Genomic DNA, 24,225 nt, shown 5'->3' on the forward strand with positions numbered 1-24,225 from the left:
ACAATATTCTCCTTCAGTCTACTAATCCAGACCCTCTTGGTAAATGAGTGAGGGGGATGGTCAGACGACAGCTATAAACCTTTTACCAGAGACACTGTATATAGGCCTATTAGGCACTGCCTTTTAAGATCAGAGTACCCCCTGGTGATCAACCATGGTAAGTGACAATGCCATTTACCGTTTGTTGAAGGCACAGGGTTGAACAAGCAGTCAGGAGAGCAATTAAAGTGACATTAAGCTACAGTACATGATCAGAAGTATGTGGACACCTGCTCGTTGAACATCTCATTCAAAAATCTAAGGCATTCATTTTGGAGTTGGTCCCGCCTTTGCTGCTATGACAGCCTCTACCCCTCTGGGTAGCCTTTCCACTAAATGTTGGAACATTGCGGCAGGGACTTCTACTTCCAAGCTTCCATTCAGCCACAAGAGCATTAGTAAGGTCGGGCACTGACGTTGGGCGATAAGGCCTGGCTCGCAGCACGCGTTCCAATTCATCCCAAAGGTGTTCGATGGGGTTGACATCAGGGCTCCCATGCAGGTCAGACAAATCCTTCCACACCAATCTCGACAAACCATTTCGGTTTGTGCACAGGGGCATTGTCACGCTGAAACAGGAAAGGGCCTTCCCCAAACTGCTGTTACAAACTTGTAAACACAGAATTGTGCAGAATGTCATTGTATGCAAGATTTCCCTTCACTGGAACTAAGGGGCCTAGCCCGAACCATGAAAAACAGCCCCAGACCATTATTCCTTCTCCACCAAACATTACACTATGCATTGGGAGAGGTAGCATTCTACTGGAATCCGCCAAACCCAGGAGCTGTTGTTGCTCCTAGACATTTCTAACTTCACAACAGCACTTACAGTTCACCGGTGCAGCTCTAGCAGGGCAGGAATTTGACAAACTGACTTGTTGGAAAGTATGCATTCTATGACTATGCCACGTTGAAAGTCACTGTTCAAATTCGCCTAATTTGAGGTGCTCTTGCTCAGTTGTGCACCGGGGCCTCTCACTCTTTCTATTCCTTGTTAGAGCCCGTTTGTGCTGTTCTGTGAAGGGAGTAGTACACGGCGCTGTACGAGATCTTCAGTTTCTTGGCAATTACTCGCATGGAATAGCCTTCATTTCTCAGAACAAGAATAGACTGACGAGTTTCAGAAGAAAGGTCTTTGTATCTGGCCATTTTGAGCCTGTAATTGAACACACAAATGCTGATGCTCCAGATAGTCAACTACTCCGAAGGCCAGTTTTATTGCTTATTTAATCAGAACAGTTTTCAGCTGTGCTAACATAATTGCAAAAGGGTTTTCTAATGATCAATTAGCTATTTCAAGTTTGGCATTTTAAAAGGCTAATAACTTGCCATTGGAACACAGGAGTGATGGTTGCTGATAATGGGCCTCTGTACGCCTATGTAGATATTCCATTAAAAATTAGCCGTTTCCAGCTACAATAGTCCTTTACAACATTAACAATGTCTACACTGTATTTCTGATCAATTTGACGTAATTTAAATGGACCAAAAGTGTGTTTTTCTTTAAAAAACAAGGAAATTTCTAAGTAACCCCAAACTTTTGAGCGGTAGTGTATAGCTTTGTATTAAATTGCCACCGTGCAACGGTTTCCTCCTACTTGGTGGTGGAACGACATTCCACTGAGTACCCATCCAATTTTAGCTCTGATTATCATAGGGTTGGTTGTACATGATACTGTACGATTATGAAGTCAGATGAGGTAAATCCACAAAATACAATGACCAAAATACTGAAAATGTACTAAAATTTAATCCATAAAAGCTGGAACATCATTTGACAGAAAAACACAAGAAGCATTATTAGAGTTGGTTTAGTATATATTTCAGCTTCAAGAGACAGAAATCAATCCTTATTTCCCCCCATATTTCTTCTATAAAATACCCATTTTTCTGAAGCATTATTATGCAAAAAATGGCATTTGAATATATTATGGGAACTATGAAATCCCAGTGACTGAGTATAAAATTAAGTCACATCAGAGATATTTGCAGAAGAGAAAGTCCATGGACGTAGGGGAAACCAAAATACATATATGGACCTTGATCTACCACCATTGACATGACTGGCATGGAGAAATAGGTGTATGGCTATAAAAAAAAGTTCTTACTTCCATTTGATTTCCCACTTGAAAACATTTACACTTAATAACAGATGTGGTCATGCTGTCTGAAGATATTTATAATCATACAACTGAAGTCAACTTCCATGTCTCCAAATACAATATATTGCAAAGATGTAAAATACTGAAGTGAAGTTTAATCTTTCTTAGTAGGTAATCACTTTTACACTCTCAAAAGGAGGAGTGGGCTTTCGGTCGACCGGACCATGGACACGTTCCCATTTCAGAGACTTTCAGAGTTCATGGTGGTTCAGGATGTGGGGAATGAAGATTGTCCTTCAGGGTTCACTGATGTCGGATCAGAGAGGAGTCAAAGTGAGATAGAAACAAGTCGTCTCTCTCATTGTGTCCTGCCTTGATACTAGCGAATCAGCGGTCAGCTGTTTGTGTCCTCACCGTTTATGGCTGATGGGGAAGGGGCGGGGGAATGCTGGCACGGTCCAATCTGGGCAACAGTTCTTCATTACAGCATTCTATAGGTGGAGAGAGGAGAGGAAGGGGGGCAAAGATTAACGGAAGGTATAAAACTTGATTTCGTTCAAAGGATTGTCCTCCTATAATATATCAATGAGCAAGTGCTGCCCTCTGTTGGCCAGTTGCATCTTTCTGCTCTCAGTCTGTGTATATTTGTATTTATTATGGATCCCCATTTGCTGCAGCTACTCTTCCTGGGGTCCAGCAAAATTAAGGCAGTTTATACAATTTTAAAAACATTACAATACATTCACAACACACTGTGTGCCCTCAGGCCCTTACTCCACCACATATCTACAGTAGTAAATCAATGTGTATGTATAGTGCGTATGTTATCATGTGTGTGTGTGCCAACTTTTGTGTTACTTCACAGTCCCCACTGTTCCATAAGGTGTTTATTATCTGTTTTTTAAAATCTAATTTTACTGTTTGCATCAGTTACTTGATGTAGAATAGAGTTCCGTGTAGTCATGGCTCTACGTAGTACTGTGTGCCTCCTATAGTCTGTTCTGGACTTGGGGACTGACGAGACCTCTTATGGCATGTCTTGCATTCAACATGTCAATACTGCTCATAAATTAAATTAGTGATGAAGTCAATCTCTCCTCCACTTTGAGCCAGGAGAGATTGACATGCATATTATTAATATTAGCTCTCTGTGTTCATCCAAGGCCCAGCCGTGCTGCCCTGTTCTGAGGCAATTACAATTTTCCTAAGCCCTTTTTTGTGGCACCTTACCACATGACTGAACAGTAGTCAAGGTGCGACAACACTAGGGCCTGTAGGACCTGCCTTGTTGATAGTGTTGTTAAGAAGACAGAGCACCACTTTATTATGGACAGACTTCTCCCCATCTTAGCTACTGTTGTATCAACATGTTTTGACCATGACAGTTTACAATCTAGGGTTACTCCAAGCAGTATAGTCATCTCAACTTGCTCAATTTCCCCTTTATTTATTACAATATTTAGTTGCGGTTTAGGGAGTGTGTTTTGTTCCAAATACAATGCTTTAAGTTTTAGAAATATTTAGGGCTCATTTATTCCTTGCCACCTACTCTGAAACTAACTGCAGCTCTTTGTTGAGTGTTGCAGTCATTTCAGTCGCTGTAGTAGCTGACGTGTATAATGGTTGAGTCATCCGCATACAAAGTCAGTGGCATGTCGTTAGTAAAAATTGAAAAAAGCAAGGGTCCTAAACAGCTACCCTGGGAAATTTCTGATTCTAACTGGATTATGTTTGAGAGGTTTCCATTAAAAGAACACCCTCTGTTCTGTTAGACAAGTAACTCTTTATCCACATTATAGCAGGGGTGTCAAGCCATAACAAGTTTTTCCAGCAGCAGACTATGATCGATAATGTCAAAAGATGCACTGAAGTCTAACAAGACAGCCCCCACATTCATTTTATTATCAATCTCTCTCAGCCAATCAGGGATTTGTGTAAGTGCTGTGCTTGTTAAGTGTCCTTCCCTATAAGCATGCTGAAAGTCTGTTGTAAATTTGTTTACTGTGAAATAGCATTGTATCTGGTCAGTTTTTTCCAGAAGTTTACTACGGGTTGGTAACAGGCTGATTTGTCGGCCATTTGAGCCAGTAAAGGGGGCTTTACTATTCTTGGGTAGCGGAATGACTTCAGGTTCCCTCCAGGTCTGAGGGCACACACTCTCGTAGGCTTAAATTGAAGATGTGGCAATATCGTCTGCTATCATCCTCAGTAATTTTCCATACAGATTGTCAGACCCCGGTGGTTTGTCATTGTTGATAGACAATTTTCTCACCTCTTCCACACTGACTTTACAGAATTCAAAAGTACAATTCTTGTCTTTCATAATTTGGTCCAATATACTTAATGTGTAGTGTCAGCGTTTGTTGCTGGCATGTCATCCCTAAGTTTACTTATCTTGCCAATGAAAAAGTCATTAAAGTAGTTGGTAATATCAGTGGGCTTTGTGATGAATGAGCCATCTGATTCAATGAATGAAGCCGAGTTGTCTCTTTTCCCCAAAATATCATTGAAGGTGCCCCAAAGCTTTTTACTATCATTCTTTATATAATTTCTTTGTTTTATAGTATCGTTTATTATTTTCTTTAGTCACATGATTTCTTAACTTGCAGTACGTTTGCCAATCAGTTGGTCTGCCAGACTTATTTGCTCTCATCCCTCTCAACAATACAATTTTCCAATTCCTCATCAATCCAAGGGGATTTAACACATTTTAGTCATTTTCTTAATGGGTGCATGCTTATTAGTAACTGGAATAAGTTGTTTCATAAATGTGTCAAGTGCAGCGTCTGGTTGCTCCTCATTACACACCACAGACCAGCAAATATTCTTTACATCGACATATGAATGTGCTAAGAACCTTGGCGTGATCCTGGACAACACCCTGTCGTTCTCAACTAACATCAAGGCGGTGACCCGTTCCTGTAGGTTCATGCTCTACAACATTCGCAGAGTACGACCCTGCCTCACGCAGGAAGCGGCGCAGGTCCTAATCCAGGCACTTGTCATCTCCCGTCTGGATTACTGCAACTCGCTGTTGGCTGGGCTCCCTGCCTGTGCCATTAAACCCCTACAACTCATCCAGAACGCCGCAGCCCGTCTGGTGTTCAACTTTCCCAAGTTCTCTCACGTCACCCCGCTCCTCCGCTCTCTCCACTGGCTTCCAGTTGAAGCTCGCATCCGCTACAAGACCATGGTGCTTGCCTACGGAGCTGTGAGGGGAACGGCACCTCCGTACCTTCAGGCTCTGATCAGGCCCTACACCCAAACAAGGGCACTGCGTTCATCCACCTCTGGCCTGCTCGCCTCCCTACCTCTGAGGAAGTACAGTTCCCGCTCAGCCCAGTCAAAACTGTTCGCTGCTCTGGCACCCCAATGGTGGAACAAACTCCCTCACGACGCCAGGTCAGCGGAGTCAATCACCACCTTCCGGAGACACCTGAAACCCCACCTCTTTAAGGAATACCTAGGATAGGATAAAGTAATCCTTCTAGCCCCCCCCCTTAAAAGAGTTAGATGCACTATTGTAAAGTGGTTGTTCCACTGGATATCATAAGGTGAATGCACCAATTTGTAAGTCGCTCTGGATAAGAGCGTCTGCTAAATGACTTAAATGTAAATGTAAATGTAATGAATCACTACAAAACTCCTTGTATGACCTCTTACACACTATATTTCCTAGATATGGCTTACTATATTGTGATCACTACATCCTATGGACTTGGATGCTTCTTTTAAGCACATTTCTGCAGCATCAGTAAACATGTGATCAATACATGTTGATGATTTAATTCCCGTGTAGGCAAGGCAAGCTTGGGAAAGAAGCTTGGCCAGGTAACACAGTGAGATGAGAGGGGCATGGAGACAACTGCCCTAACCATTCAGAATTGACGGGACGAGAGGTATAGGAAATATGGCAGAAGGGCTATGTGGAGTCAGGAGAAGACCTCGCCATATACAGCACCACAGTAGGAGTCATAATACCCAATAAATGTAGAGGTCAAACAGGGAAATAGTTCCAATCATTTCCCCACCATTCATTTTTCCCATAGGGGATTTTTTAGAAAGAGTTAAAATAAGGGCGGTGTTTCGTGTAGGCTTACCCAGGCGCGATGTTTTGACAGCAGTTTAAATCTCTCTAGGACAAGGTACCTTATCAATATATTCGCCTGTATTTACCCACCAAAAATGAAATGCTAATTAGCTGCTAATGCAGCTATCATAAAGAACTACAAATGCCACGATCTGGACGAGACTGCCGAGTAGAGGAAAAGGTAAGAATCTCTGGATTAAATATCTAATGTTAGCTAAATGTAGTAATGAATAAATTGGCAAAAGTTTAAATGGACAATTCTGTGAGCCATCTTGTGCAAGTTTTAAAATGACAATAACTGTTAGCAAAGGTGTCAGCTACAGATGACGTGGAGGAGATGCAGGGATTTGTAGTCTTGCATGATGCCTACTTTTATGTTAATAGAATTTTCTAATCTGAGAGTAAATAGAGCCGAATATATTGATAAAAGTTACCTTGTCCTAGAGAGATGTACATGGTTATCAAAACGTCACGCCAGGGTAAGCCTACACGAAACACAGCCCTTACTTTAAGAGTTTCTAAAATCCCCTATGGGAAAAATGAAGGGAAGAAAAACAATTGGAACCATTTCCCTGTTTGACCCCTAGGTTATGACACCTCCGCTATGGGGCTCTATTACCTACTCCAATCCCTTCAGATACACGTAAATTTTACATTTTTCTTTTTATAAATCTACACCACCAAGATGGCGGGCCTAAAAAGCTCTCAATCAACCACTCTGACTGGCCAATCGCACTTACTGCCACACCCACCACCTAAACCTCTTTTTGAACAATCAAAAACCCTGTAACCTTAGAGGTATGGGGCCTGACCTCAGCCTCCACCCCTGCCGTTCCCCCCTGTCCATCCCAGTCTGGCTTCTCCACTAGTCTAAAACAGTGGGTCTGTAATCCCGTTAGTGACAGTCCAGTGCCCTTGGTGGCGTAGCCGGCCGGAAACAGACTGCCCGGGGGCTGCTGGACTTAGGCCCCTCACTGTAGGACTCTATTGAGCAACAGATTAACTACCCTATAAACCTGGTGAAGAATGAGATATAGTCATGTGTATGTGGACAGTTACACCAGACTACCAGCTAGGGATGTAACGATTCACTGATATGCATGGGTCCCCGATTCAAATGCATAAGTAGTGAGTGCTTCGGTCCGCAGACCTCAAACCGATTCAAATGTATGCATGGGTCAGAAATTTCACCCGTTCACTAATATTTCTCATATTATATTCTTTATACATCAGATTTGTGTGACAACGGATGCAGCCACTCCTTCAGTGAGTGTCAAACAATCTCAGGCCATGTCAGTAGCTTAGACGCACCGTGACCAGCTTCATGCACTGATCAACACAAGGTAGGCAGCCTGTTCCTGCACATCTGCACGGGACGTTCAGCATTCAAAAGTGAAAATGGCGTGCGCGATATTAGGCTTTACTTGTTGAGTGACAACCTATGTAATTTTCTAGGTTATTGTTATCATGCACTGTTGAAAACTGTTTTACCGGAATTAAAGTAAGAAATCTGGGACAACGCATCTGGCTATACCTGCTGATCGGGGCTTACAATAGATTTTTGATGTATAATAGATCATCAGAAATAGTTTTGTTTTAAACAATCAGTGTATGTGGTCATTTTTTAGATATACAGGGTAAAATGTATCATTTCACAACGTGGACAGAAAATAAACTCACTCCGTAAATATTCCAAAACGGTCAAAACCATTCGATTTTGAGATGAGGGTGAAAACCAAAGCTACGCTCATATATACACAACATGATCAAAAGTATTAGGACATCTGCCGGTCGAACATCTCATTCCATAATTATGGGCATTAATATGGAGTTGGTCCCCCCCTTTGCTGCTATAACAGCCTCCACTCTTCTGGGAAGGCTTTCCACTAGATGTTGGAACATTGCTGCGGGGACTTGCTTCCATTCATCAACAAAAGCATTAGTGAGGTCAGGCACTGATGTTGGGCGATTAGGCCTGGCTCGCAGTCAGCGTTCCAATTCATCCCAAAGGTGTTCGATGGGGTTGAGGTCAGGGCTCTGTGCAGGCCAGTCATATTCTCTCACATTGATCTCGACAAACCATTTCTCTATGGATCTCGCTTTGTACACAGGGGCATTGTCATGCTGAAACAGGAAAGGGCCTAACCCCAAACTGTTGCCACTAAGTCGGAAGCACGGCATCATCTAGAATTGAACTAATGGAACCAAGGGGCCTATCCCAAACCATGAAAAACAGCCCCACACCATTATTCCTCCTCCACCAAACTTTACAGCTGGCACTACGCAGCCGGGCAGGTAGCGTTCTGCTGCCATCCACCAAACCCAGATTTGTCTGTCAGATGGTGAAGCGTGATTCATCAGAACGCGTTTCCACTGGTCCTGAATTCGATGGGGGCGAGCTTTACGCCACTCCAGCCGACCTTTGGCATTGCGCATGGTGATCTTAGGCTGCTCTGCCGAGGACAGACAATTTTTACACGCTTCAGCACATGACAGTCCCGTTCTGTGAGCTTGTGTAGCCTACCACTTTCTCAGTTGAGCCATTCTACTGCCAATGTTTGTCTATGGAGATCGCACGGCGGTGTGCTCAATTTTATACACAGGTGTGGTTGAAATAGCAAAATCCACTAATTTGAAGGGGTGTCCATATACTTTTGGCCATGTAGTATAATATATTGTAAACAACAGGTTAATTAGTGGGCGATTTCACAACCAAAGTGGCAGACAAAACTGTCTACATTGCCCCCCCTACTCTGATAGCGGTGGTGGGGTGGTAGATGCATCGCTTATGGCTCAGATCAGGTGCCTACATTTGGCTCAGAGAGGCCCAGCTCATGAGCTCCATCAGCAAAAGATTTGAACTTAGAATGGAAAGTAGTGTTTATGCAACAAATGTTAGTCCATTAAATCGTATAGCATCGATTCGTTGTCTAATCAAAACAAATCACACAGAACCGCTTCAAACTAAAAGGAATCGTTCCTGTATTGTATCGCCTTAAAAGGGAAATATGCACATCCCCACCACCAGCAGATGGCAGTCTACTGTCCAGGGAGCAGTCTACCCTAAGTTAATGACAGGGAGCAGTCAACATTTCATGAATGCTCTCAGGCCCTATCGATTCCATCAATGACGAGAAAATCAACTGACAGAATTGTAGTAGCGGCCATTAAAAAAACAACAAAGCATGTATTAATAACTACAGATTAAACACATCCCAAATTACAGGGGCATATTGTGAGTTGAGAAGAACGTTGTGCTCCTCGTAGGTACAGTAATAAGGGTTGAGGTGTACCAGTCAGGTAATTAGTGTCCACCCGTTAGTCACCTACTCACCTGGCTCAGAGCTGCTGCAGGGTGGGGCGGAGGGGAGGGGACCTTTAGAGCAGGACACAGTTTGATTTCTTTTTCGCTTTCTTCTTTTCCACAGGCGTTTTCCTATTTATCTGTCTGACCAAGTCATAGAAGATCTGCAAACACAAAACCATTGCTAAGTGCTTTGACACGTTAAAAAAAGGCATAGTTAACCGTATAAATCCAAACCGTTAGTGTCATAATTCCAATCACTAGTCAGCTGTTTGATTGTCAGAACTCACGTCGAGGACGTTGATCTTTGACTTTGCGGAGGACTCTAAAAAGGCACAATGGTTCCACTGTCTGGCCAGGTTCTGACCCTGCTCCTTTCCCACCACCCGCTCATCCTCCAGGTCACACTTATTACCCACCAGGATCATCGGCACCTGGGAAGAGAAGAGAACATGGATGAGGGATAACATCAAACCATTTCCCTGGGACCAAACAAAAAATATATATGGATCAATACCAGTGATGAGTGAAAAATCTAGTTACACATTTCAATATTATAAATCGATACTTTGACTCCAAGTATCGATTTGAACCGGACAGATGTGTCGTTCTGCCCCTGAACAAGGCAGTTAACCTACCGTTCCTAGGCCGTCATTGTAAAAAGAATTTCTTAACTGACTTGCCTAGTTAAATAAAAAAAATAAAGGGGGCGGGCCAGGTAGCGTTAGCTGGCGCTAGTCAGCTGTATCAGCACCAAGACGCCGGTATTTCTCATCCTTTTGCTTGTTTAAAATAGTGAGCCAAGCACTATTTTCATGACGGATCAAAACAAATGTTCTCATGCTCCATCTTGTCTCTCTGCGACGGACATATAGTGAACAATATGTTTGGAACATCAAATCGCAATACATATAAAAGTCGGAAGTTTACACACACATTGGAGTCATTAAAACTCGTTTTTCAACCACTCTGCAAATTTCTTGTTAACAAACTATAGTTTTGGCAAGTCGGTTAGAACATCTACTTGGTGCATGACACGAGTAATTTTTCCAACAATTGTTTACAGACAGATTATTTCACTGTATCACAATTCCAGTGGGTAAGAAGTTTACATACACTAAGTTGACTGTGCCTTTAAACAGCTTGGAAAATTCCAGAAAATTATGTCATGGCTTTAGAAGGTTCTGATAAGCTAATTGACATAATTTGGGTCAATTGGAGGTGTACCTGTGGATGTATTTCAAGGCCTACCTTCAAACTCAGTGCCTCGTTGCTTGACATCATGGGAAAATCAAAAGAAATCAGCCAAGACCTCAGAAAAAAACTATTGTAGACCTCCACAAGTCTGATTCATCCTTGGGAGGAATTTTAAAACGCCTGAGGGTACCACGTTCATCTGTACAAACAATAGTACGCAAGTATAAACACCATGGGACCACGCAGCCGTCATACCGCTCAGGAAGGAGACGCCTTCTGTCTCCTAGAGATGAACCTACTATGGTGCGAAAAGTGCAAATCAATCCAAAACACCTGCCAAGGACCTTGAAGATGCTGGAGGAAACAGGTACAAAAGTATCTATATCCACAGAAAAAAAGTCCTATATCGACATAACCTGAAAGGCCGCTCAGCAAGGAAGAAGCCACTGCTCCAAAACCGCCATAAAAAAGCAAGACTACGGTTTGCAACTGCTCATGGGGACGAAGATCATACTTTTTGGAGAAATGTCTGGTCTGATGAAACAAAAATATAATTGTTTGGCCATAATGACCATCGTTATGTTTGGAGGAAAAAGGGGGAAGCTTGCAAGCCGAAGAACACCATCCCAACCGTGAATCACGGGTGTGGCAGCATCATGTTGTGGGGGTGCTTTGCTGCAGGAGGGACTGGTGCACTTCACAAAATAGATGGCATCATGAGGAAGCAAAATTATGTGGGTATATTGAAGCAATATCTCAAGACATCAGTCAGGAAGTTAAAGCTTGGTTGGAAATGGGTCTTCCAAACGGACATTGACCCCAAGCATGCTTCTGAAGTTGTGGCAAAATGGCTTAAGGACAAAAGTGAAGGTATTGGAGTGGCCATCACAAAGCCCTGACCTCAATCCTATAGAAAATTTGTGGGCAGAACTGAAAAAGCGTGTGCGAGCAATGAGGCCTACAAACCTAATTCAGTTACACCAGCTCTGTCAGGACGAATGGGCCAAAATTCCCCCAACTTATTGTGGGAAGCTTGTGGAAGGCTACCTGAAACGTTTGACCCAAGTTAAACAATTTCAAGGCAATGCTACCAAAAACGAATTGAGTGGATGGAAACTTCTGACCCACTGGGAATGTAATGAAAGAAATAAAAGTTGAAATAATGATCTACTATTATTCTGACATTTCACATTATTAATATAAAGTGGTGATCCTAACTGACCTAAGACAGGGAATTTTTACTAGGATTAAACGTCAGGAATTGTGAAAAACTTAATTTAAATGTATTTGGCTAAGGTGTATGTAAACTTCCGACTTCAACTATAAGTATGGTAATAATATCGTATGGTACCTGGCAATTCCCATCCCTAATCAATACAAGGTGTACGTATGTGGGTTTGTCACACCCATTCTGACAGTTTGTTCTGGCTGTTTAGGGAGTTAGGGGAAAGTGGAAACAATGGCAGCCTCGCCCACTCAGGATAGAAATCAGATTCCTGTCTGCTTCCCTCTGTTTGCATTGCATTCCATGCTCCAGCTGCTCCATGGAATGAAACCATGGCAGACTGCATGTGTGCGGGGAGCAGTACATAATATCAAAGAGAGAATAAAGGATGCTGGGTTGAGTTCCCTAATCTCTCCCCACTGACACCTTACTGAAAAGTCTATAAAACAGCAGCTCTGTGTAAAAGTTGCCCTATAAGCACAGATCTGGGATCAACTTCTCCTCCGCAGAGCCTAACTTTAACCATTAGGGGGTGGCAGATGATGCGGGAACGTAAAACTGACCTCAGAACAGTGTCTGGGGGGCAAGTGAACTCTCTCTCAGGGCTGTAGGGCAGACGACAGGAAGCAGTTTGGACTAGCTCCATGGATATAGCTCTGTGAAGTTTCAAATCCAAACAAACCCTTAGACGGGGCCGTTGACCGACGGTTGCCCTAAAGTCAGAGTAGACCCGGAGGTATGCATTTCCAGGCTAGCTAACGCCAGATAGGGAAGAAAGTAGCTGTAGAACATCCCCAGTCAGCAACACGGAGGCAGGCAGGGAGGGAAGTTAAGCCTGTGTCCAAGAGCCACACCGAAACGTACACATGGCGAAATCACAAGTCTGGCATTAGCCTACTACTCCAGCTGAACAGAAGAGGACTTAGACAGCAGGAGTCACAAGACCTCTTGCGTAAGCTAGTCGTGTGACGGAAGGAAAAAACATTTTAAATGAGAAAAGCTGATACTAGTCCCATCGCTTCATTCACCACCTTATGGGTCTCCTTGTTACCATTCAAGGAAATGGGCTTTGGTGTCCAGGTTTGCTCTGGTAAATTGTCTGAGTAAGACACTTGCACAATCTGAAATGTTACATTGTAACACATTGTAGCTTGAAAGGAATCCTACCAAAAATCCTCAAAGTGTATTATAGTGGGACTAATATTCTGAGCACCTATTTCAGAGCCTTGTCGTGTGGATTCTGTTCTGTAGCCTGTGTGTTCCGTATGGACATAGTGTCTTTAAATCGAGCCTGGCTAGACCATGAGCCCTCCCGCTGTCTCCACATTCTCCATCCAACACTGTAGTAGTAAATGGTGTGTGGCATTCCCATCAAGCACTTGGAATGGCCTAGCAGCACTGGACTGCCCAAATTCAACCAAGAATCCATCCCTTCTTTTGAGGGGGGGGGGCACAGAAAGGATTTCCGTTGGTCATGCATTCCTACAAGGGGCAATGAAAGAAACAGGGCGAAAAGCTTAAATAGTCAGTGGAATGATAGCTGCCACAGAGAGCTGCAGTACGGTAGTTGGCAGATACTCCCAAGACTCAACACTTGTGCATATTTCGAGAGAAAACATTGAGCAAAGGGATGGAACGGGCCTTCTTCCCTGTTGACAGCCAATGATCCTACAATCGATCCCTAACCTCCATCTCGCAATGGCTTTCTAATCTGAACTGCCAAAAAAATAAATTTAAAAAAAGGCTGCCCGGCCCATCCAGTGTTTCTGATGACTAGGAACTTTCAGTGGAAATCATCCCCGTCGGAAATCACCCGCCTCGGGACAGACCACACGGACCACAAGCCAGGTGGGAAACAACGAGTAACCGACAAGTGATAAAAAAAAAAGAGCCAGTCATAACAAAGTACAGCGGATTTATTGGCACACGGAGAGACATTAGCCCCGCCCACAGAAAGCGAGCGAGAGTACAGGAAAGAGAAAGCTTGAGAGGAAAGGGGTTATACAGATCACCTAAAAAGGGCATCATCCTGCTGAGTGAGTATCTGTTGAGGCCAGGGGACTATGAGATGTCACTCCGATACTCCAAACACAAGGAGGGAGTGCCAAGAAATGGGACCGCGGTTAATGTGGAGGGGTTGTAATAATATTTCCTTCTCTCATTCTTGCTGTATGAGCTCAGTTGTCATCACACCGCAAAGACTAGCTTATGATCATGGGTAAATGTTGTATAGTGCTGTGGCAAATATAATGATTTGTTTTAACTAGGGCAAGGAGCTTTCCCTGATCATGTGGCCTAGTTATAATCCAAGGTAGCTACTCACATCTTCGGTGTCCTTCACTCTCAGGATCTGTTCCCTCAGGTCCTGCAGGTCGTTGAACGTGGACTGTGCTGTGATGGAGTACACCAGGGCAAAGCCCTGACCGTTCTTCATGTACAGATCTCTCATTGCAGTGAACTGCTCCTGTAAGACAGGTAGGGGAAAGACGTATCATGAGTTCTGATGTCATAGTTAATAAGACCTCTATTCCCCTGATCAATTTCTCATAGATTATGCATGTATGAACTACACATTGACACATCTAGCCTAAAGCGGGGGTGGGGGGGGTTAAAATATTTTCTTAGTCACCAAAGTACCGGAGCATGTCTTTAAAGAAATATACACTCAGGGTTTAGCCTGGATAACAGAGTTGTGGAGCTGAGCAACATTAACTTACTGTGCCGGCTGTGTCGAGGATTTCAAGCATGCATTGCTGTCCATCTACCTCCACTTGCTGCAGTGGAGAGAAAAAAATACAACATCAGAGAAAGACAAGAGGGTGAGAAAGAAAGAGCACAACAGGTTATTGACCCACAGACCAGCTGAAAGCAATCAGCTTATTCCCTGGCAATTCCTCCCTTAACTTACCTTTCTGTAGGAGTCTTCTATTGTTGGGTCATATTTTTCCACAAAGATTCCCTGTACAAACTGGACTGTCTAAGAGAGAACATGGGCCACAAAAACAAGTCAGATCAACAATTCACACCACAGGAATATTCAATGACGGTGCTGTGGATCTTGAGGCCTGGATTTGCACAACCCTGGCTTGTGCTAGTTGGTACATAAGACAGACATCTGGACAAGGCAGAGACGGTCACGTGTGGCTCAGCTGGTAGCTTGCGACGCCAGGGTTGTCGGTTCAATTCCCACCGGGGGCAAGTACGAAACATTATGAAAATCTATGCAAGCACTACTGTAGGTAACTGTGGATAAGAGCATCTGCTAAATTACAAAAATGTAGATGGCCTGGAATGGCCCACCTCCAGTGAAATACTCACCAGAGCGGACTTGCCCACGCCTCCCGAGCCTAGCACCACTAGCTTGTATTCACGCATGGCAGGATCTCTTCACGGGACAGCCCAACAGTCTGCACAGGCAGGAGAAAAAGAGAAAAGTCTTGTAAACGGAAATATCAGTTCTCTCCCAACAAGATCGTAGTCATTCCTATGGTCGGGACAAGTCGCGGCATAACAATGGGAACACCCATAAGCGGAGCTCCAGTGGAGGAGGTCAGGAGGAGTTTATGACCCCATCCTCTAGCTAACACAAACCAGCTGTGGGTGTGAAGGGAGAAGCTTGGGTTTGGCCGCCTGCTCTTAGGACAACCATCTGGCCGTCATGCATGCAGCACACGTCAGACTCAGTCTATGAATACAGAAACTGAAACCCATTGGCATGCATCACATGGGCTTGCCCAATGGGTCAACATGCAGGCCCATCTTTCTGCTACGGTATATGAAAAAGGGCTCAAGACAGAACATTTAGTCGCATTTGGCGACTGACATGGCTGTGCGAGTGAAATGTTTTATTGGGTGTGTCGGTACGAGCTGCACATTCTACATGGATCACTTAACTCAAAACTTCACCTTTTTTTTGCTTGCGGGCTAAACCATTATTTGGTCAAACCGTAAAGTACATTATCCTCATGAAAGTGTCTGCCCGCCCCCGTTTCGCTGGGGCCTGCTGCTTTGTTGAGCGAGCCGCTCTCCTTTCCCGGGGGAAAACAAATGCTCAGGGAGAAAAAAAGATGATCTGATTGTATAACATTTTAAAATCCAATTGCTGGCAAAACACAGCTAACACGTTGTTAGAGAGGAGGTTCTCAGCTTTCGGTAAGTATAGTTGAGATTATTCAACTCTCAATTTTGTGCTCAATAGCAAACATTTTACAACCAAGATATTTGATATGGCTTTGAGATACGGATACAGAGTGCGCAAAATAATTAGGCACATTACATAGGCCTCATTGGGGTGGAGGCTACAACTGCAACCTTTTTTGGGACATTATTTATCAGAACATTCTGGAGCCCTATTAAACAGTAAAATATAACCGTTGAATCACAACATGAAAATAAAATAATAATACAGCTACCATGTCATCGGCTGGTGCCAACAACTGAAAAACTTTGTGGCACCCCTGCCACCAGGGGAAAATGTTAGTCTGGGGCCCTGCCATCTGTTGTCAACGCAAGACAATTAAGAAACAACCACAATACCGTCCATTTGGGATTTGTGGGGTCCTTCCATTGACAACATGCCCTCTAGGGCTAAATACTCAGGAGCACCTCCTAGAGAGACCTTCAGCTCCTGACTACAGTCACAAGAGACAGACAGCCTCATGGGATATAAGACCAAAGAATAATTTATGGTGAAGAGACTTATCCTCATCATACAGGAGTCCAGTTATTTTTTTAGGAGCAAGAACACACTCCCACTTGTCTATGCACTTTGAGGAGAAAGTCTACCTGTCAGTGGAACTTTTGTTCCACAAGTCATCATGAGCTGTGAAAACTGTAATCCATGATGTGAAAACTGCAAAAAGTAGAGGAGGACAGTAAAGTCCAGAGACTTAGGTATTAGTATTATAACTGTTGATGCATGCTGGTGTGGATTTAATGTCACTGGTAGCGTAATACACTTTTCACTTCAAGTGATGTAAGAAAAAACGACTTTAAAAGTCTGATGTAAAATACAACTACTTTCGAATAGATGTGACTATCCTGAGAAAGCCTGCTCCAGTAATGATGCGTTCTCTGACTGAGCCCCTACAGCTCAGAAACGTTCATAGTGCTCTCTACGGCACTCCGTTAACTGTTACGTGCACGGCACCCTTTCACGCACAAGGCCATGTAAGGAAATTATTTAACTGAACCTCAACCCCCCCCCTAGTCGTTCCTCAATATCTCCTCTCCCCACAAAACAAATAGCCTAAGTCTTTCCCCCGTAGTAACTAACAAATAAGGAGAGTGAGCCACGCACCACAAACACACTGAAACCATGACATCAGCACCATATAACTCACTCTCTGTGGACAGAGGTATGTTTCCATGTAAGGCTTAAAGTGGGAAGAAGAGTTGCTGTGAAAGAGCGAGAGACTCCATAGTGTGCGCCCCTCTTAGCCGAGTCACAAATTAGACAGAAACTAAACACTATATGGATTAAGGATGGACACAACAGTTTACATTTCGTAAATATTCATACTTTAGTAGCAGATCAGTACTCTGACATTTAGCAGGCTTCAGACTTGAGCAGGCTATTTGGAGTATTGTGAGGAGAATTTACTAATCCGTTGGCAATGATAGTGAGCAGTCACTGCGCCTGGCCCTGACTCAGCACCACATTTGATAGGCAGGTTCCTATATCTCTCCAGACCAGTGTGGCCAGCGGAAACCACACTCCCATCATGCAAGGCACCACTTTGCACTTGCATATTAATTATAAAAATGGTCATTATGCTGCCCTCATCCTCTGCTAGCAAAGCAGGCAGTGAATACAGTTTGAGTCAACCACTTGTGGGTCAGGATTTAAGAGAGTGCGAAAAGGTGCTAAATCTACTCAAAGTAATACTTTTCAAATTGGCGAGATTGTGTTTCATGTCTTCCGTTATTACGCAAACAACTTCACCTCAAAAATCCCCCAACTAAGATATCAGGAAATGACAGGGGGGAAAACACAAAATCATAAAGTTAGAAGAACAGAGAATCTAAATGATCCTTTTATGAGCTACAGTTTATCTGCACAATTCCAAACGGGCCCTTCAATTTTCGTTCTTATTAAGAAGAGCCCCATTGAAATCCATAACTTAAAGTCTGCCATTAGAACATAGAAACACATGTCCTCTGTCTAAGCCACTTACTAATGTGGTGACTTTTCTGGCTCATAGCAGGCCTAGAGGTTTTAGGGTTGATGTTGAGGCTAAGGGCCACCTCCACTAAACTTTGGGCAAGTAAGTCATTGTATTTAACCAAGGCTGTAGCAACTGGTGGATGTAAACGTCATGAGTTGACAGTTGAATCAGAGGCAGCCCAAGCGGGGGAAAAAAACTAAGAACTGCTGATACAATCACTGATTTGAAAACACCACGTGTGGCGTTAAATTGACGGTGAGCTGTGACACCACACATCCAGTTTCCTGGGCTACCAGTAGTACTCATAATCATGAGGCCATTTGTTTCTCATTTTCTCGTTCCAATTTAGTCATGTGGATGGTCTTTCATTCCAATGCTAAAATGAGGTGTGGTGTTAATTAGGAAAGTTACGGCCTCAGCCCTTTCTTTTGCCTCATCGTTTGGAGAAGGCCTATTCTCAAGCGTTGAGTCAACTAGTCAGCAACACTAATCCCTCAAAACCCCTAAAATCCACCCCTCTCCATTGACTTCCCGTCACACAGTAGTCATTCAAAATATGTTCACAACCACATTGTTTAGGACTGGGAACAAGTCGAATCAAATTTGTGTAGATGTAAATAATAGGGAAAAAAACAGAAGCGAAATTGGGTTACGGTCTGAGAAGTCAGCACAGAAAGAAACATCAAAATAGCTTTTCACTCTCTGTTCCTGTTCAGGACACAAACTGCAATGTTTACTTGGAAACTTCTGAGGAGAGGGAAGTAAGCCGGTTAAGCCTAGATCTTATCCTAATGTTCGCAGATTCAGGCCACAGGATGACAGTGATGCATGCTTTATCTCCCAGGGGCAAAAACCTTTTGGTGTATGGTGCATACCTGTATGCAATGTATAGGCCTAGTACTGTACTGTCAAAATAAAGCATTTAATGGTTCATGTTCAATTTATGTGAAATGTAATAGAGGCTGGCTTAGTTGAGGGGACTAGTCTGAAAGCTGTCAAACACATGGATGCCTAGCTAGTGACTGAATGTTTGAAATGAGCCACTAATATTTACCACACATCCAGTCAGTCAGTGCTATATATAATGTTAATTCCTGCCAGTGCCACCCTCCTAAAATGAGCTATTTTACAGAAGGGAGTAGTAGCTTAGCTAACTACACTGAACAAAAATATAAACACAACATGTAAATTGTTGGTCCCATGTTCCATGAGCTGAAATAAAAGATGCCGAAATGTTCCATATGCACAAAAACGTCTTAAATGTTGTGCACAAATTTGTTTACAACCCTCTTAAGTGAGCATTTCTCCTTTGCCAAGATAATCCATTGACCTGATAGGCGTGGCATACCAAAATGCTGATTAAATAGCATGAGCATTACACAGTTGCACCTTGTGCTGAGGGCAATTAAAGGCCACAAATGTGCAGTTGTCAAAACACAATGCCACAAATGTCTCAAGTTGAGGGAGCGTGCAATTGGCATGCTGACTGCAGGAATATCCACCAGAGGTGTTACGATTTAATTGAATGTTCATTTCTCCACCATAAGCCGCCTCCAACAGTTTCAGAGAATTTGGCAGCAAGTCCAACCGGCCTCAAACCCGCAGACCACATATGGCGTTGTGTAGGCGAGCGTTGTCAACGTTGGGAACAGAGTGCCCCATGGTGGAGGTGAGGTTATGGTATAAAATAATGAACATCCAATCACATTAACTGTTACCCTCTCTCTGGAATTCCACTAACGGTCCGTATGTAGTCAAGCGTAGCGGCTGCTCATTCCGTTCACTCAAAAATTTATAAATGGTCATAGACACGCATACCAGCTCTACTGGTAGTACTGCTACGGCCAGCAGTGCTACACCTGCACTGTTTCACGACACATCAGTGACATGGCTGGAGATGTTTTGAAACAATTATTGCTTCGTATACAAGCCAGTGAATACTATGCCTTACAGCTGGATGAGTCAGATGTGGCAAGCCTGGCACAGCTCCTGTTATATGTCTGTTACGTTTATGGGGGGTCAATTAAGGATGACATCCTCTTCTGCAAACCAGGACAGGATATTTTTTAAGTACTGGACAGCTTTGTGACATCAAATATACTTTGGCGGTCAAGATGTGTTGGTATCTGTATTGATGGCACAAAAGCCATGACAGGGAGACATAGTGGAGAGGTAACGCGCGTGCAAGCGGTTGCTCCTGACGCCACTTGGGTACACGGCAGCATCCACCGAGAGGTTCTTGCTGCCAAGGAAATGCCTGACAGCTTCAAATATGTTTTGGACACTGGTTAACTTTGTTAAAGCAAGCCCCCTGAACTCTCGTGTATTTTCTGCATTATGGAATGATATGGTCAGCGACCATGTAACACTTTTACAACATACAGAAGTGCGCTGGTTATCTAGGGGCAAAATATTGACAAGTTTTTTTTAAAATTGAGAGACAAGCTTAAAGTTCTTTACTGACAATAATTTTCACTTGTCTGACCGCTTGAATGATGACGAGTTTCTCACATGACTGGCCTATTTGAGTGATGTTTTTTCTCGCCTGAATGATCTGAATCTAGGATTACAGAGACTCTTTGCAACTATATACAATGTGCAGGACAAAATTGAGGCTAAGTTGGAGCTCTTCTCTGTCTGCATTAACAAGGACAACACACAGGTCTTTCCATCATTGTATGATTTTTTGTGTGCAAATGAACTCAAGCTTACGGACAATGTCAAATGTGATATAGCGAAGCCCCTGAGCGAGCTGGGTGCGCAATTACGCAAGTACTTTCCCGGAACGACAACAAAAACAACTGGATTCGTTATCCCTTTCATGCCCTGCCTCCAGTCCACTTACCGATATCTGAACAAGAGAGCCTCATCGAAATTGAAATGAACAGTTCTGTGAAAATTTAATTTAATCAGAAGCCACTGCCAGATTTCTGGATTGGGCTGCGGTCAGAGTATCCTGCCTTGGCAAATTGCGTGGTTAAGACACTGATGCTCTTTGCAACCACGTACCTATGTGAGAGTGGATTCTCGGCCCACACTAGCATGAAAACTAAATACAGGCACAGACTGTGTGGAAAATTATTTAAAACGGACTCTCTCCAATACAACATTGCAGAGTTAAGCGCTTCCTTTCAAGCACACCCTTCTCATTAACCTGTGGAGAGTTATTCACAATTTTTGATGAACAAATAAGGTTTTATATGTAAGATGACTAAATAAAGAGCAAAATGTATTATTATTATTATTTGTGCCCTGGTCCTATAAGAGCTCTTTGTCTCTTCCCACGAGCTGGGTTGTGACGACAACATTCTTATGTTTAATAAAAGTATCGTATATCGTGTGTGTGGTAGGCTTACAATGATGGCAAAAAACAACATTTGAGAGTGCGCTGACCCTGGTGCTAGAGGGGGTAAGCAGCTGGAGGTTGAATGTTTGAAGGGGTACGGGAATATAAAAAGTTTGAGAACCACTGCACTAGGCGTGTCAGAGGAAGGCCCCAAAAAGTAGTTAGACTCCAGTCACCCAAGTCATAGCCTGTTCTCTCTGCTACCGTACGGCAAGCGATACTGGAGCGCCAAGTCTAGGTCCAAAAGGCTCCTTAAAGCTTCTACCCCCAAGCCATAAGACTGCTGTACAAGTAATCAAATGGCCACCCGGACTATTTACATTGACACCCCACCTTTGTTTTTACACTGCTGCTACTCGCTGTTTATTATCTATGCATAGTCACCTTACCCCTTCCTAAATGTACAAATTACCTCGACCCACCCTTCCTTGTGTTACTTTTTACTTTCGTTTATTTTAGTTACATTTTCTTAACTATTTATTGAACTGCATTGTTGGTTAAGGGCTTGATAATATGCACTTCACGGTAAGGTCTTACACCTGTTGTATTCCACGCACGTGACAAATAACATTTGATATCCAGCAATTTAGCACAGCCATTGAAGAGGAGCGGGACAACATTCCACAATCAACAGCCTGATCAACTCTGTGAAGATGTGTCACGCCCCATGAGGCAAACAGTGGTCACACCAGATACTGACAGGTTTTCTGATCCACGCCCCTAGTTTTTAAGGTATCTGTGACCAACAGATGTGTATCTGTATTCCCAGTCATGTGAAATCGATAGATTAGGGCCTAATTAATTTATTTCAATTGACTGATTTCCTTCTGTGAACCGTAACTCAGTAAAATCTTTGAAATTGTGGCATGCTGCGTTTATATTTTTGTTCAGTATTCATCAGAAGAACAACAGACATCCACCACGTCAACCTAAATATTATTGTGATGGTACTATGATTTGGTAGCCTGGTTGCCAAATGACATGAGTGGCATGTTAGCTAAAGAGACTGGTATCCAGTCCCAGACTAATGATTTGGCGCACTACTGTTAACTAGCTAACGTTACGTCTTGCACCCTGGCCAGCTAGCTAACAAACCCTGAGCCTACAAACACGGCTAGCTAAATCCTCACCGCTAACAATCGACAGCTAGCTAATTTCTCTAGCTAACTATCAGTTGACCCAGGTCAACTAGCTAACAACCGAACTTGATTAGCTCAACTGAATAACGTTACATATCTAACGTTATTGCTAAATAGAGCAACTACTTGTGTAGTAGCACATTCAAGTAGGTTTAAAACTAATTCAAAATGCCAATGCCAGTTCACTAGCTAGCTTGTTAGGTACCAGCAAACTAGCACGCGACTGATTGGTCGACTTCACGAACTAACGTAGCTAGCTAGCTATAACTGCACGCATTCCTGCGCCTCCGCACACAATACAAAACATAAACCAGCATGCACATCTTTGGATAGCTATAGTTATCATGTTAAAATACATTCCAAGTTTGTCATCTACCTTATCTAACAAAATGTAGAATGTTTTTCGCAACCCTTTTGCTAGCTAACGTTACCTGCCCTTCCGCCTGGCCTTGACTTAAAATGGGAGTGCACACAGCTTTTAGTGAGAGTGCAAATTCCTAATCTCAGTCGCTAAATGCAGCATATTCACTGTGCCATGCTTTCCTTTCTAATATATCTCAAAATGTTTTGCCAAACATGTTACCGCAGGTGGCTTCTTGACAGCCTTGTTGGCAAAATAAAGTTAGCCTTTCTACACTCACCGTTTCTCGCTCGCTCCACTCCGCCACTGACTGTGTCTATCTCCACGGCCTCAGTGCGCAGTAGACGTCATTCCAAACTATTTCTCGGTTTTCTTAAAAGGGCAATGTCAAATTTTGCACTGGTTCCTTTTGTGGTGGTAGAGGACAGTACAACAAAAAATACATTGGGTAATTCAAAGCTCATAATTGCAATGCTTTATGCTTTTCACTTATTTATGGATATATGTTCCATGCAGGATTTATTTTTAATCAACATCATGGTCCTATAACCCCTGACAAACCCAATCAGTTAACTCAGCCAAAGCATTTAAGCAAATATGTCAATCTTATTATCAAATTCAGGTAGCCTTGCCTAGCGGTTAGTGTTGGGTTGCTATAGTTCAAATCCCCGAGCAGACGAGGTGAAAAATCTGTCGATGTGCCCTTGAGCAACCCTTATTGCTACAGGGTCGCCGTCGGTAATGGCAGACCCTGGCTGTGGCTCCACTCTCCGATATTATCTCATGGAAAGTTGGGATATGCTAAATATATATTTCCAATTCACATGCATATTCATACACACTTGTACATGTGTTGAAATAGGACTAATATAAGCACCCAGCAAATTAATAGAAGTGAGGATGTGGCATACAGGAGGTAAAGCATAGGTTTGCAGTGTTGTGTTTTGGCCCCTGTACTCCAGCACTTTGGATTTGAAATGATACAATGACTATGAGGTTAAAGTGCAGACTGAGCTTTAAATTGAGGGTATTTTCATCCATATCGGGTGTACATAGTCCGTGAGAAAGTTACAGACGCACAAATATCCCCAAGACTAACCTCTCACCATTACAATGACAGGGGTGGTTAGCATTTTTGGGGGGATATGATACTTATGCCTCTGTAACTTTCTCACTCATTATTATTCACAATTAATTCAGCATTATCCATAGTCATAGTAGTATAGTAACAAGTCTTCAAGTCCCAGACAACTTA

The 24,225-nt window shown here is 43.1% G+C and overlaps 1 protein-coding gene across 2 annotated transcripts; it reads right to left on the minus strand.

Annotated features, from left to right (window-relative positions):
• Positions 1 to 1,770: 1,770 nt before the first annotated feature.
• Positions 1,771 to 23,420, minus strand: LOC139535454 (ras-related protein Rap-1A-like). 2 transcript variants are annotated; one of them, XM_071334862.1, is made up of 8 exons: positions 23,251 to 23,420; positions 15,276 to 15,364; positions 14,866 to 14,934; positions 14,675 to 14,731; positions 14,281 to 14,421; positions 9,826 to 9,969; positions 9,566 to 9,699; positions 1,771 to 2,632 (listed from the first exon to the last, which is right to left on the minus strand). In XM_071334862.1, the coding sequence occupies exons 2-7, from the start codon at positions 15,330 to 15,332 to the stop codon at positions 9,610 to 9,612; spliced, it is 558 nt and encodes a 185-aa protein (XP_071190963.1). In that variant the 5' UTR covers positions 15,333 to 15,364; positions 23,251 to 23,420; the 3' UTR covers positions 1,771 to 2,632; positions 9,566 to 9,609. The 2 variants fall into 2 exon arrangements, with proteins under 2 accessions (XP_071190963.1, XP_071190964.1); XM_071334863.1 differs by lacking the exon at positions 23,251 to 23,420 and adding an exon at positions 23,041 to 23,216.
• Positions 23,421 to 24,225: the final 805 nt, after the last annotated feature.

The sequence above is a fragment of the Salvelinus alpinus genome, chromosome 12 (assembly GCF_045679555.1).
Source record: "Salvelinus alpinus chromosome 12, SLU_Salpinus.1, whole genome shotgun sequence".
NCBI classification, from domain to species: Eukaryota; Metazoa; Chordata; class Actinopteri; order Salmoniformes; family Salmonidae; genus Salvelinus; species Salvelinus alpinus.